The sequence below is a fragment of the Saccopteryx bilineata genome, chromosome 3 (assembly GCF_036850765.1).
Source record: "Saccopteryx bilineata isolate mSacBil1 chromosome 3, mSacBil1_pri_phased_curated, whole genome shotgun sequence".
Lineage (NCBI taxonomy): Eukaryota > Metazoa > Chordata > Mammalia > Chiroptera > Emballonuridae > Saccopteryx > Saccopteryx bilineata.
The window spans coordinates 137,839,799-137,855,054 of record NC_089492.1 but is presented as its reverse complement, the minus strand read 5'-3'; the positions used below and the strand labels follow the sequence as shown (position 1 = coordinate 137,855,054).

The window sequence follows — 15,256 nt, the reverse complement described above, 5'->3', positions numbered from 1 at the left end:
TAGATTGGATTAATTGTCTAGAGTATATTTGTTCAAGTTTAGCTGGCCAGGTCCTTCCCCCTCACTTTGCCTTGCCACAAATCAGCATCTGCCCTACCAGGTAGCTTGAATGAAATAATTGGCTGTGTATTTCAGAGCTGTCTCACTCTCGACCAATGTATTAGGTTTATTCACAGGATTCCTGCTTCAGGCTGGGAGAGCAAAGGGGTTCTGAAGAAGAGACAGGCTATCATATTTTTGCTGCAGCATTAGACACCATCTATCTGAAAATGGAATCTGTGGTAAAAATCTCCAAATTACTTGTAATTCTTCTCTTCGGATCCACTCAATTCTCCCAAGATTTCCTTTTTTGGGAACCATTTAATAATACAATAGACATGTCTTCTACTACTTTTACTAATTCTATTGCTCTGACACAAATCAATGGAACTGTCCCTGCTATTATTATCATTTCACCCTTTTTACCCATAGCACAATAGAATTAACTTTATGAATATTACTTATTTTTGAAACCTGACAGACTTATCATCAATTGGCCAAAGGATATAGTATCCACAAGCTTAAGAAGCCATGACTGATCTTCTAATTGTCCCAAAATTTTACTATCTTATCTCTTTTTTTTTTTACATTATTTACACTTCTACCTGAGGGTATAATAGAAAAGATGGAAAAAGTGAAATTCAGTCAGATAACTGGCTATGACATTTTCAAATTCACGCATGGTCAAAGTCCTAAAATCATTGGATGAGATAAGCCTTCAGATAGTCTTTGGGTTTCATTAATTCAGTGATTCTCAACTTTTTTCATGCATCAGAATCCCCTGAATTGCAAGTTTGGATTCAGAGGATTTGGCCTGAGAAATTGCATTTCTAACAGGTGATGCTGATACTGCTGGTTCAGAGACTGCACTTTGAGAATCACCGCACTAATCCATGCTTAGCTTCTCTTCTGTTAACATGAATAATCTAGAACTTGCTTTTTCTTAGCTAGCTGTAGAAACTGGGCAATCTGGGTTAAGCAGTTATTTTGGTATCTGTGCACCTTGTATAGTGTAATAGAAGTGGTAGAGAAAGTAGTTCCTCTATCCATTTGGTTGAATTAACTCACAAAGCAGTCAGTTATAATATTTACTGAATCATGGTTCTAGTCCACAAATCACTTTGCTTATCTATATTATTGTGAGGCCAATGTAATGTTGATGTTTAATTTTATTTTTGTTAGTGGTAAAAATCTCAGTTCTATGGTACTGCAAAAAATTAACACAAAGAAAGCAACTTCCATTTTTACCCTCAGTTACCTCACTGTTTGGGGGTTTTTGTTGGTGGAGGAATTGAGTTTATTTGTCATGAATATTTTTTTTTAATTTTGCTTTAATATTGGGTATGGAACAGAGAACAGCATATTCTTGGTCACTGCTTGGGACACATTCTGGTCTCAAGAAATGACAAGAAGCTAAAGTGAATGCTGATCGCATCACACAGGAAAGCCACAGTGTTTGTGGTTCCTCCAATTAAACACTTTGCTTATCACCTTGTACCCAAAAGGCTGTAGGCCTGGCTCCCAATTCTCTAATGCAGCTATAGTCCCATCAGTTACAGGTTATACAACAAGTCATTATAACAACTAGGAACAACATTGCTTAGGAACATCCTTGGATTCCTCATCTAATGGCAATGGGTATATTTCCTTAGTCAATATTGAAAGAAGTTTGATGAACAAACTGTATTTAACCCTTTGCGTAGTATGAACGTTCATGTACGTCCTCGTGCCTCCTGACTATCCAGAGTATGATTGCTTTATTTTAAAAATGTGTTAGGCAACATTTTAAAAAGCAAATGTATGTTCTTCTTGTTTCCATAAATTGTTTATCAAACACATGACTTTAAGTTAATAAAACTGTAACTGGAACTAATTTTATTTTTTGTTAAAAAAAAAACCCCAAAACTCACTCTCAGGGGTTAGCAAGCATGAAAAAAAACTATTATTACTCAAAGGGTTAAGCATCCCTGAGGCTGGAGCAGCATGTCCCTTCACCAGGTTACATGTAAAATTCTGGCCGAAAGGGAGTCTGGGAAATGCAGTTTTGTTCTTTTCCAGCATCTGTGGTTTAGGAAGGAAAGGAAATAGAAGGTTGAAACACACTGAATGGTCTCGTATTCAGTATGTACCACACTGTCTAACTAGTTAAAAGCAGAGAAAAGATAACCTAAGAAAAAGTCCCTGGCCTGAGAGGTTGGGAATGAGCTCCTAAACCTACTGTGATCATGTTGTGACTTTTCATAGCCTTTTTGAAATTATCCTGCCCAACAACATGACAGTATGGTATAGTAATCCATTCTGTAAGACTTTATCACCTAAGCTGTGGAAAACTGTGGAAGTTCCTAGACCTCTGCATCCACCTGTCCTCTCACCATAAAATGACAAGGACAGTTGCCACTTCATAGATTGTTGTGAGAGTTAAATGGGGAAATTCAGAGTGCTGACAGTAATGTTTGGCACATAATGCTAATCAATATTTCATTAACACATGGACATGGGGGTCTCACTGAATGCTCTCTGACCTACAACAGCAGCCTGGCACAGTTATTGACATTTTTATGGGAGGCATATTTGAGACCTGGGAATAGTCAAATGGATTTTCAAGCTTAATAAACATTTGAGAAAAAGTCTGGAAACCTATGGGTGTTCCTCAGTTTAGTTGCCTTCATCCCTACCAGTCCTAAACTCAGGATGTAGAAATAATAGAGATATATTTCCCCTGGGGTGGGGGAGCAGCAGGGCATATGATTACAATGTGATTCCTCATACCTTTTTATTCTTCAGTGCCTTCCAAATGCTTTTTAAACATTTAAGTAATTGTGACCATTACCAATCAGCCTAATGTAATAACATGAGAGAGACTGTTTTGAAAACCTATTAACATTGGAATTCTTTCATGCTCAAAAGGGCTTTACCTCAGAGATATCAGGACTTTAATAAAACTATGCATCATAGATATCCTCATTTTTTTCTTGTTGTTTTTATTTTGGGAGTAGGGATGGGAAAAGATAGATGACTGCTTTATAATCTATTCACCTTATCATGTAGTAATTTGCTTCTTTGGACAGTATTGTATACTTGCACAAGCAAAGCTTTGTTTTAACTGTGAAATTGCACCACCACCTTGTGATTGTTATGCCTTGACTAACCCAGGTGTATCTCACTCTAGCTGGACAGTGCTACATCGCTCATCCAGGCAGCTAAAAACCTGATGAATGCTGTTGTCCTCACGGTAAAAGCATCCTATGTGGCCTCGACCAAATACCAGAAGGTCTATGGGACAGCAGCTGTCAACTCGCCGGTTGTGTCTTGGAAGATGAAGGCTCCAGAGAAGAAGCCCCTTGTGAAGAGAGAAAAGCCTGAAGAATTCCAGACGCGAGTTAGACGAGGTTCTCAGAAGAAACACATTTCGCCTGTACAGGCCTTAAGTGAATTCAAAGCAATGGATTCCTTCTAGGACGATAGGCTTTACTAAGAAAGCTTTTTCTTTATTTTTTTTCCTTTTGTTTTTAAATCAATTTTTTATATGCATACCTGCCAACTCGTATGCCTCTGGCATGGGGAAATTATGGGAGCAGTCTGCATGTAAGATGAGATACGATCAATACTACTGATCCATCTGTAAGCCTGGAGAGGGGACAGGCAAGTCCTGTCCTGAGGTGGCACAGAGCTGTTCTTTGCAACATTCTCATAAAATTTGGTGAAGAATTCATACTGCAATGTTTCCGGGAGTGGGAGGGATGGGGAAAATAAACTTAACTCTAAAAGAGCAAATTCTAATGCATGCAAGAATCATGAGGTTGGCAGGTATATTAAGTGAAAAATCTGGAAGTGTAATGGTAGAACATAAAGCTTGTATTGCTTCTGTTTCAGTGCAAAAATGTACTCGCCAATACGCTCAGTGTGTGGCCCAGAGAACTGAACAACTTAACTTTGAAGTCACATCCATGACATGTGGCTTTTTTACTAAGGGAAAGCTAACTCCTCCAGCCTAAAATGCTTCTTCTAATCTGTATTCTGTTCTTTCTCTTCTAGTAGTGCCATGCCTAGTGCTCATGCTATTAATTCTTCCCCTGTATGGAAAGCAACAAACATTTATTTGAGACAATTATCTATCTGGGGGCACTGGAAGCACAACGTAGTGACCAATCATGCTTTTACTTTATTTCTTTTATTTGAACTATGATTTCGCTAGAAATAGGAGGCCCAGTGGTGGATTGTTAGAGGAGTGGACACGGACGATGTGTGAAGGTTTAGAGGCAAACCCATAGGTGTAGCTTGGAGTGCTGGTATCTACTATGCCATTGTATCCACTAACTCAAAATAAACACATTTAATCTTGATATCTGAAGAACGTTTTCTTTCTTTAAATGCATACTGAATAAAAAGAGCAGAACAACATCTTGAAAAGTGGTGAAAGTGTTTGTTTTTTAAAATTGGGAGTAAAATAGGTGATATGTAAAGAAGTCTGAGTCATTCTTAGTGTTCAGGAATTGCTTCTGTATTATATATATATTTTCCATTTGTTTTTATTTGCTTTCAAACTGAATTGAAAATGATAATGTCATGTGTTGTATATATTTTGTAGCCATGTTCAGCCCTGGGCTAAATTTAAGGAAACTTAATGGGTTCTCAGAGAAAAACTGAATCCAATATTTTTCCATTAATTTCAATATATTTTTCATTTCAATATTCTTTTTATCTAAGTTGTAAAAACAGGGCTTCTGTGTCATTACTACGAAGTAATGAGTCTTATAGTTATGGTCTGAGATGTGAGAAGGGGACCCCAAATATTTATCTGAGTGCCTCCAAATCTTCCCATTTAAATTATCCTTACAGGATAGCAAGTTACACTGTCTCCAGAAGATTTATGACAAAATATGTGCTTCTTACCAATATGATCACACATTGGGACTATGCTGTTAGCTTAGGTACAAGGTCTCAAAGAGAAGAGACTAAGGACTTATGGAAGTAGAGAAACATAGTCAAAAATCTTATTTAGACATGGTTCTGCTCAAACCACTGCTAACCAACAATGGGTAGTGAAAATGCTACCCAAGCTGAGAAGCCACAATAAAAGCTAGAGGCTGATTTTTAACACTAATCACTATTTCCACTGCCCTGCCCCTTAATGTGTGTAAAGCTATTAAAGGGCATATATGATAAGCACACAGCTAATATATTCAGTGGTGAAAAGCTTTTCTTATAAGGTCAGGATGACTAATCTAGCTACTTTTACACAACATAGTATTGGAAGTCCTAACCAGAGAAATTAGGCAAGAAAAAAAAAAAGCCAACCAAATTAGACAGCAAGAAATAAAACTGTCACTATTTCCACATGACATGATATGTAGAAAACTCTACCAAAAAACTTCGAGGACTAAAATTCAGTAATGTTGCAGTATATAAAATCGATATACAAAAATAATCTATTTTTCTACATTACTAATGAACTATAGAAAAAAGAAATTAAGAAAATAATCTTATCTGCAATGTCATCAAAAAGAATAAAATACCTAGGAATAAATTTAAGTGAGATAAATAACTGAAAACTATAAGACACCAATGAAAGAGATTGAAGACCCAAATATAAATGGAAAGATATTACATGCTTATTGATTGGAAGACTTAATAAATTGTTAAATGATCCATGCTACCCAAAACAATCTACATGTTCAATACAATCACTGTCAAATTTTCCAATGTAATTTTTTACAGAGATAGAACAAACAAACAATCCTAAAATTTGTATGAAACCACAGAGGACCTTGCATAGCCAAATCAGTCTTAAAAAGAACAAAGCTGGAGACATCACACTCCCTGATTTCAAACTACTATATTACAAAGCTACAGTAATTAGTACGGTATTGGCATAGAAACAGACACATAGATTAATGGTCCAGAAATAAACCTACACATATATGATCATGTTATGACAAAGGAGCCAAGAATATACAATGGGTAAAGGACAGCCCCCTTTTTTTTAATTCAGTGAGAGGAGGGGAGGCAGAGATAGACTCTTGCATGTTCCCTGACCAGGATCCACCTGTAAAGCCCACTAGGGAGCGATGCTCTGCCCATCTGGGGCATTGCTCCATTGCTCAGCAACCAAGCTCTTCTTAGTGCCTTAGGTGGAGGCCATAGAACCATCCTCAATGCCCGGGGCCAACTCACTCCAATTGAACCATGGCTGCAGGAGAGGAAGAGAGAGACAGAAAGAGAAGAAAGAGGGGGAGGGGTGGAGAAGCAGATGGCGCTTCTCCTGTGTGCCCTGACTGGGAATTGAATCCGGGACATCCACACGCAAGGCCAACACTCTACCACTGAACCAACCATCTAGGGCCTAGAACATTCTTTAATAAATACTATGGGGAAAACTAGACAGTTACATGCAAAAGAATGAAACTGAATGACCTTACACTGTACACAAAAATTAACTAAAAATGAATTAAAGACTTGGATGTGAGACCTGAAACCATAAAACTCCTAGAAGAAAAAGATAGGCAGCAAGCTCCTTATTGTCATTCTTGGTGATGACTTTTTAAGTCTGCAAGGCAACAAAACAAAAAAAAGGAAGGGTAACAAACACAATTGAGACTACATCAAGGTAAAATGCTTATGCACAGCAAAGAAGAAAAAATGGAAGAACAACCAAAGAAACGGGAGAAAACATCTGCAATCTTATGGTGAGGTATGTTCCCTCTCTACCACTTTGTTGAAAGTTTTTATCATAAATGTATGTTGAATTTTGATATGCTTTTTTTTGTAGGTATTTTTGCATTCTCATCAAATTTGTTGATTGATAACTTTTATTTAGAATATAATTATAAGTTACTCATTTCCCAATCCCACTTCTTCCATTTATCTATACCCAATACTTTAGTTCCCAGGATGTTCTGACTTCTCTAGTCCTACACAGTAGTTATTTCTCTATCCCGTTCATTTGGCACATTATGATTTATTGGCATACCTATAAAATAATATGTATAGATGAATCACCAAGCAAAAATAAACATTAATAAATATTGGAATTTTATAAATTATAATCTATAAATTTGCTGGCAATAGATCCTAAGTCATTAGATTTTTATTGCTGTGCCTTTCCATATTAACTAAAACAAAGAGGTCAGTAATTACTTCTCAATTAAAGATTATGGCATTCTTAAAGGTAATGAAAGGAAGCCAACTAGCTACAAAAGGCTGTTGTTAATAACAATTTTAAATAATACTAGTGCTGAGGAGTGTCATAGGAAGACAGTGAACTAGGAAGCTCCACACCCTTGTTTCCCCATGGAAACACAAAAAAAACAACATATTGACCAAATTAACTTTGTGGAAATTCTAGAAATCAGTTAAGCATTTGCAGCAGCCAAGTAAATGGCAAAAAAAAAAAAAAAAAATCAGTATGGAAGAAAATTTGGGGGCGTTTTTGCTTGCCTATGTCCTGCCCCTTCTCTGGCATAGCATGGACAGAGGAAGTTGTCCAATTTCTCATTCTTCCCATGTATTGAAGGAAAAGAGTGGAAGTAGTTTTCATTGTCCTGACTTTTCTGGGGATACCCAAGGGACTGCTTTCTATATTGCTTAATGTGGAGCACTAAGCAAGAGATGGTGGCATAGTCTGGATATCAAGTTGGGAGCTACTAGAAGCAGTTGCAGTCACCATGGCATATAAGACCTGAAGGGGTTGCTACAAACCTGTGGGCTCATGGAGGCAGTAGCTTGTGGGCAGTAGAATACAATAGGACATCTAAGACCTTGAAAAGAAGCAGTGGTGAGTCTCTTAGGGTATATAAGACACTGAAAGGCAGCCATGAATGTGGGGGACTTGGGAAAAGGAACACACACAGGCTCAGAGAACAGGCATGCTCAGAAAGGCCTGAGAAGACCATAAGCTTTCATGTCAGGTTGATTAGAAAAGATTTTTTTTTTTTCCTTCAAAGAGCCAGTCTATAAAGACTGAGAGAAGTGACTTTTTCTTCAATATCCAACTATATGTTGGCTACAAATGACATTAGATCTAAGAAAACACATAGGTTGACAAAGGATTGAAAAAATATTCCATGCAAATAACCAAAAGAAAGCAGGGTGGACTATCTTAGTACCAGACAAGATCGACATTAAATCCAAACTGTTACTATATAAAAGAAGGTCACTGCATAATAATAATAGGGTCAGTGCACCAAGAAGATAATTATAAACATCTATACACCAAACATCAAAGCTCCTAAATATATAAGGCAAACATAGACACAATTGAAGTAAGAAATAGCTCTAGAATAATAGTAGTAAATATCAATACCCGACTTTTAGTAATGGGTGGAACACTTTGACAGAAGATCAATAAGGAAATAGAAAACTTGAACATGATAGATGATTTGGACCTCACAGAAATGTACAGAACACTCCATCTAAAATACAGAATACACATTTTCCTAAGGTACAAATGGAATATTCACCAGGATAGATCATACCTTAGGCTACAAAACAGTATTAACAAATTTAAGAAGACTGAAATTATATAAAGCATCTTTTCTGATCACAGTAGAATGAAATTAGAATCAATAGCAGAAGAAACAAGAAAATCTTGAAATTAAACAGTAATTTTAACCAGTGGTTCAAAGAAAAAAGTCACAAGGAAAATCTGAATATATCTTGAGATAAATGAAAATAAAATCATAACAGCCTGAAACTTTTGAGAGGCAGCAAAAACAGTGCTAAGAGGAATATATCATTGTAAATGCTTACAGTAAAAAAAGGAAGAACGTCTCATATCATATCATACTGATATGAATATATCATATCAACAAGCTAAATTTACACCTCAAGAAATTACAATAGAAAGAGAATATAACAAGTAAGGCAACAGCTAACAAAGGAGGGAAATGATAAAGACTAGATCAGAGATATACAAAACAGAAACAGAAAAATTAACAAAACCAAGAGTTGTTTCTTTGAAATAAGTCAACAAAATTGAGAAACTTTTAGCTAGATTGACTAAGAAAAAAGAAGTCCCAAATAACTAAAATCATAAATGAAATAGGGAACATTACTAGTAATTTACAGAAGTATAAAGAATTATAAGAGAGTACTATGAACAATTGTACACCAACAAATTGTATAACCTAAGATGAAATGAATAAATTCCTAGAAACACAAAACTATCAACATTGAATCATGAAGAAACAGAAAATTTGAACAGACTCATAAATAGTAAGGAGATGTAAATCAGCCATCAAAAACCTCTCAAAAAATAAAAGCCCAGAGTCAGGTAGTTTCACTAGAAATTTCTACCAAAAAATTCAAGAAGAATGAACACCAATCCTCCTCAACATCCTCCAAAACAAAGTAAAAAGGAAAGAACAAAATTTCCATACTCTCTGAGGCCAGCATTATGCTAAAGCCAGACAAAGACACTATAAGAAAACTACAGACCAATATCCCTGATAGATATTGACACAAAAATTATCAACAAAACTCTAGCAATCAAACAGCACATAAAAATAGTTGCCTATTATGATGAAGTGGGATATATTCCAGGTGTACAGGTATGTCTCAACATATAAAAATCAATCAATGTGATATACCACATTAACAGAATGAAGGGGAAAAAATATGATCATTTTATTTTAAAAAGCATCTGACAAAATTCAACCTTCTTTAATGATAAAACAACCAACAGACTAGAAATAGAATGAAATTACCTCAAAATATTAAATGTAACTAAAGGGGATTTTCTGGCAAGCTCAGACTACACTCATGACCATTTAACCAATAAGGCCATCTACTAAGTGTTTTTAAGGTTTATTTTACCATTTCTGACCCTCCTGTGTTATATTATGGCCTCTAAAGTACCTGTCATTTCCTATTCACAGGTCATGATATGATTAATATAGTGAACAAGAATTATGTTCTGTGGATGTCAAAATAATTAAGGTCTCTTTGGCTATATTTTCTGAGACTAAGGTATTAATTATAATCCTAATATGAGTAAATAGGTTCTGCCATCATACCCACATAATGCAACTTGCCTTTCATCTTCTTTATACATTGGCATTGAGAATAATTTTATGTCCAGATCATACCAAGTGTCAGAGATCTGGTAATCTTACTCAGTAAAGTTGGAACATTCAACCTGGGGGATTTTCAGGAAACATACTGATTAATTGAATAGGAATAGGACAGCTATGACTTCCTGTGCATCTTTTAAACTTTGGAGGGTTATACTAAGCTGTACAATTCCCCCTGGGATGTGGTATTGCTTCTCATTTACTATCAAGGATGGAGGAGGAGTTTCAGGAATTTCACTTGGCAATTTCTACCTTCATGACAACTACCCCACAGGTCAGAGAACAAATGTGATCATTGTTCCCTGCCAGCTTCTAAAATTACCCATCTCAATCATTCACTGTAGGAACAGAAAAATAACCATCTGGTGCTGTGCAGACCCACTGGGCACACTGACTAAGGCTTGAATGAGGACTACATTTCTTCTCTGGCCTTCATAAATCTCCACTCTAGCCAGGATGGGAGTGGGGAAGGAAGCATGATTACATTTCAGTTCCTGAGCATTTGTGTCATTTCAATAACTTTTATATATTTCTGTTTGCTAATATATAAAGTTTCTAGTAAATGGATACAATTGCCTTGGGGAAGAATTGAGGAATATTTATTATCTACATAATATCTGCATTAGGGTTCCTCTTCAAGTGGATCTGCTCCTGGGACTGAGAACTGACTCTATCTAGAAATTGGATGAAAGATCATAATTTTTCCTTATGGCACAGATCTTAATCTTCTATTCTCCTGTTCTTGCTGAATACATAAGTCAAACAAGACCATTGTTTGCTAGCCATCTATCTTGTCTCTAGTAGCATATTATTTATTAGGCACTGCCACACATCTCTGTAGTTGGGCCTCCTAATTATCATTCCAGCTGTTTATTACAGTAATTACATTACATCTTGTCTCTGGGGCTTACATGTTCCAGCCTGGCTTATGCTTTTCTGATATCCTATCATCACCATTGATTTTAGGGAATCCAGTTGCAATAGAGGCATCTCTCAACATCAGATTTGACCTATACAGTACAGTCATCACTAAACCATCAAAGATATTGGTGGTCTCTGCTCCTTCACCTCCTTTTATTACTTGAGTATAATAATTTCACCAGTGTTCAACTCCACTCTACAAGAAACAAAAAAATATATACATTATTCTTTTAGAACTATCCATACCGGGTTTGAAGAATCTGAAGGAACACTAACTATCCTACATTTCTAGGTTGAGCTTTATGTTAAACTGGTAAAACTTCAGAGTCTTTTGGGAAAATCCTAGTGAGAAAATCATAGATTCATTGCACGTACTTGAGGTGGGATTTGTCAGCATGAAGTGAGACTGCACTCATATAAAACTACCACTGCTAACGATTAAATCAGACAAAGACTAAAGAGATCCAATGACGTCTGCTCAGAAGGCCTTGTCACAGGAGTGGGCATAATGTTATTGCTGAGGGAATGGCAAACACCGTGTCTGGACACTGATTGGGAAAACAAAAACCTGCAAGGACACAGAATCACCAATAGGTAAAAGCTTGTCATCAGAGCAGCGTGGGTCAGAGGAAAGATATTTGTTTATACTTTTTCCAAACAACTAAAATTTATAGGTATACAAATGGAGGAGACCCAGGAAAATTGAGCATCTGGCTGGGAACCAGGTGAGGTAGTAGAATCAACTATGGGCCTTGTTCAAGAACTAAATGTGAGATCTCAAGTACAAAGAGCTCAGAGTCACATGTGTGACCGAGTCCAGAGATGAAGACCCACTACTACCCCCCCACACATACACACCTTTGTCTTCCATGGAGAGTGGGCAAAGGTGCTCCCCAATTTGGAATTTGATGGTACAAGGAGGCCTCCGGTGTGAAGGTTCATGGGAGTGGGCAGGGAAGAGACTCCACCACCATATCCACCTTATTCTTCAGGCAAGGACATAAGATTTACCAAAATGTTATATTTAGTCTGAATTCACTACTTATATCACACCAGACCACATCTCTCAATTTATTAACAGTACCTAGACTCTCATGTGTTTCAGCAATAATTTTCAGAATCCGCTTCTGCAGTTTTATTCTATAATTACCTCAAAGGGAAATGTAGGAATTTTAATATTTCATATGAAATAAAAATATGTGAAAGCAGTTTACATGCTCTAAAGCAGGAGTTGGCAATCTTTTTCCGTAAAGAACCAGGTAGTACCACATTTTCAGCTTGGTTGGCTATCTGATCTCTGTTCTGACTATTCAGCTCTACGACTGTGGTGTAAAAGCAGCCACAAACACTACATAAACAAATAAGCACATGTGTTTCAATAAAACTTTATTTTCAAAAGCAGTTGGCAGGCCAGATTTGGCACACAGGCTATGGTTGGCCACCCCTGCTCCCTCGCTCCCACAAACTCTCCTAATGTTCAACACTTCACAATCAATGATCTTATCTTTCAGTTTGGGACTATTCCCTCTTCTGATATCCCTTTATGAACACAAACTGACTCATGAAAATAAAGCAATCTATTCTGCGAGTTCCAAACTTAGCACTATTAATTCATTCATCAATATTTTATCAGATGCTGTATTCATGCCAAGCACTAGTCTAAGTGCTGGTAGAACAGAGATTAAAGATTCACCACTAGTTCTAAAGAAGCTTAGAGTTTTGTGATGATGGACAGGCAAGCAGAAAATAAAATTAGAATGTACTAATAAGAGGTATGTTCCGGATCCATTAATGACAGCACACTTCTAGCAAAGCCCTGTAGGAATCTGGCATGGGCAAGTTAGCTGGATGGTGGGGTGAGGTGTCAGTAGGTTTCCATGTGTGTCAAGGAGATCTACATGTCCTATTTTTCAGAAGCCTCAAGAATAGCTCTCTATCTGGTGCTTGTTTCCATCTCTTGTGGGATAAGCAATTCTGGTATACTATAACGTATGCTTGCTCTTCTTAGAGCCCTCCAGAGCTTTCACATGACTGTTCCTGTACTTGGAGATTGATTTTTCTTTGAAGTTTCATTCTAAAAGTGATAGTGAGTACTATGTTACCTGGAATCTTTTCCTGTGTCACTCTGTGACCTAAGTTTCTGAATCTTTGTTCAATTATTCCACACTTTAAAATAAATACTTGTGAGTGTTAAAGAGTTATACATGAGGGATTCACAGATTAGGAGAAAGTGCTAGATAGGAAATTTATGAAGCATATTCTACCCATGAGGCACTTTGATGTATAATGTCATGTGTAATTCTCACCCTAAACCCAAGAGGAGTTACTAGTAACTCCATTTTACAGATGGTGAAGTTGAATCTACAAGGTTAAACCACATAGCTAATAAGGGCATGCCAGAATTCAGCTCTAGGTCTGTGATATATATATATATATATATATATATATATATATATATATATATATATATATATATATATATGGTCTACTGGAAAGTTCTGTCCATTTTTGGAATAAAACAAAATATAAATTTTTCTTACCGTCAATAAAATTTATTAAGTAATATAATTGCCATTATTATTAATGATTTGTTGCCAGTGTGAGGGCAATTTGTATATCCCATTTTTGAAAAATGTTTTATCTTTTGATGCTAAAAATTGAACCAGTGCTTGTTTGATATCTTCTTCATTTTGAATTTTTTGCCCTTCAAAAAATTTTGTAAGGACAAAAACAAGTGATAGTTGGAGGGTGCTAAGTCCAGGGAATATGGTGGATGTGACAGACATGCTTCTGTAGCATTTCTTCCTTGTTGAAATTTGTAAAAATTACAGTGGCTTAAATGAACATTATCAGTAGCCATGGGTACACTATCGCTTCACACATAAGACTAATGTGAATCAACTTTGTTTTAGTTAATTTGCTATGTCAGTATGTATACATTAAGTGATAAAAATAGAGAGGCACACATGCGCCAAATAAACATGTGCTTATGTGTCGAAACTTGTTGTGATAGAAACAGACAGAACTTTCCGGTAGACCTTATACATATTAGAGCCCCACTTTCTTTCCATATTCCTGTTATCTCCTTCAAGTTCAGAACAGCCAAAGACATAGACTGTGCTCAGTCTGTCATAAACACATGGAAAACAAAATAATAAGAGGAGTTAAATATCAATGCACAAGGTGCCATTAATATGTGTATATATATTTAACTGGGAAAAAAAACATTACACAAAACAAAAAAGGGTAAGGTATCAATGGGTCAATGGCTGTGTTGGTAGAAAAGCATAAGAAAGGGTAAATATAAACTGTGTTGTAAAAAAGAGTTGTGTGTGCATGTGTGTAGTGTAATTTGTAAGAGTGGTATGTGTGTGTGTGTGTGTGTGTGTGTGTGTGTGTAGTGTAACAGATTAGAATTTGCTATTTTGTAGATTCCCTGGGATCCATAAGTGGGACACAGATGTATAATACTGACTGAAAACATAGTCCCTTTCTTTTAGAGCCTTACTTTATACCTCTCTAAAATTGGAATCATTATGTTATTCCATTTATAATTTAAAATCATTTACTAAAGTCCAGTCACCTTCTGTACAGTTCAAAGAAGCAGGTTAAAGATGATGTATTAAGAATTACCATCCCTGCATCTTTCAAATTTTTAATGATGATATTATTTCCTTTCAGTTTCCCAGAGTTGCATTCTTGCTTTGGTTTACCATTTTGGAATGAACTGTTTCAACCTGGCTTTTTCCTACTCCAATATGCCCCATACCCAATGCATCAGTGAAACTATGTGGCAATTTGGTCAGTTTCAAGGTACGTTTATTCCAACCATGCATTAAAAGACTGGAGGAACAATATTTTAGGGTGGCTTTATGAAACTACTGTACCCATTGAGAACTAGTTTTAGGCCAAATCTTCACTTTTTATTAGATTTTCATTAGCCTCCGCTCCAGAGAAGCACAGTATCATCTTCGATATCTAGGATTAGCATCAACCATGAGCCATGTCTAATAACTCCTGAAATGTCTGGTGATATCTTTTACCACTGCTCAAATATCTTGCTTAGGACACTGGTCTCTTTTGAGATACTTTTGAGGATGACTAACATTGTGTGAAACTGGGGCACTGGTCCTAGATTCCTCCTCAAGGGGCCCAGCTTCATCGTTAAAGGGAATCAAAGTCTGAAATGACTTAGTACTGGGAACTAGAGGAGAGGTGTGACACTC

At 36.4% G+C, this 15,256-nt stretch overlaps 1 protein-coding gene across 4 annotated transcripts in view; it reads left to right on the top strand.

Moving 5' to 3' along the window:
* CTNNA2 (catenin alpha 2) overlaps window positions 1–4,382 on the top strand; it is a 1,254,514-nt gene extending 1,250,132 nt beyond the window's left edge. For 3 of the 4 annotated variants that reach the window (XM_066267520.1, XM_066267518.1, XM_066267519.1), the window contains one exon: window positions 3,209–4,382. In XM_066267520.1, the coding sequence (XP_066123617.1) occupies window positions 3,209–3,496 (288 nt within the window). In that variant the 3' untranslated portion in view covers window positions 3,497–4,382. Of the gene's footprint in view, window positions 1–164; window positions 282–3,208 lie in introns of all 4 variants that reach the window. The other variant, XM_066267521.1, reaches the window with a different exon arrangement.
* Window positions 4,383–15,256: the final 10,874 nt, after the last annotated feature.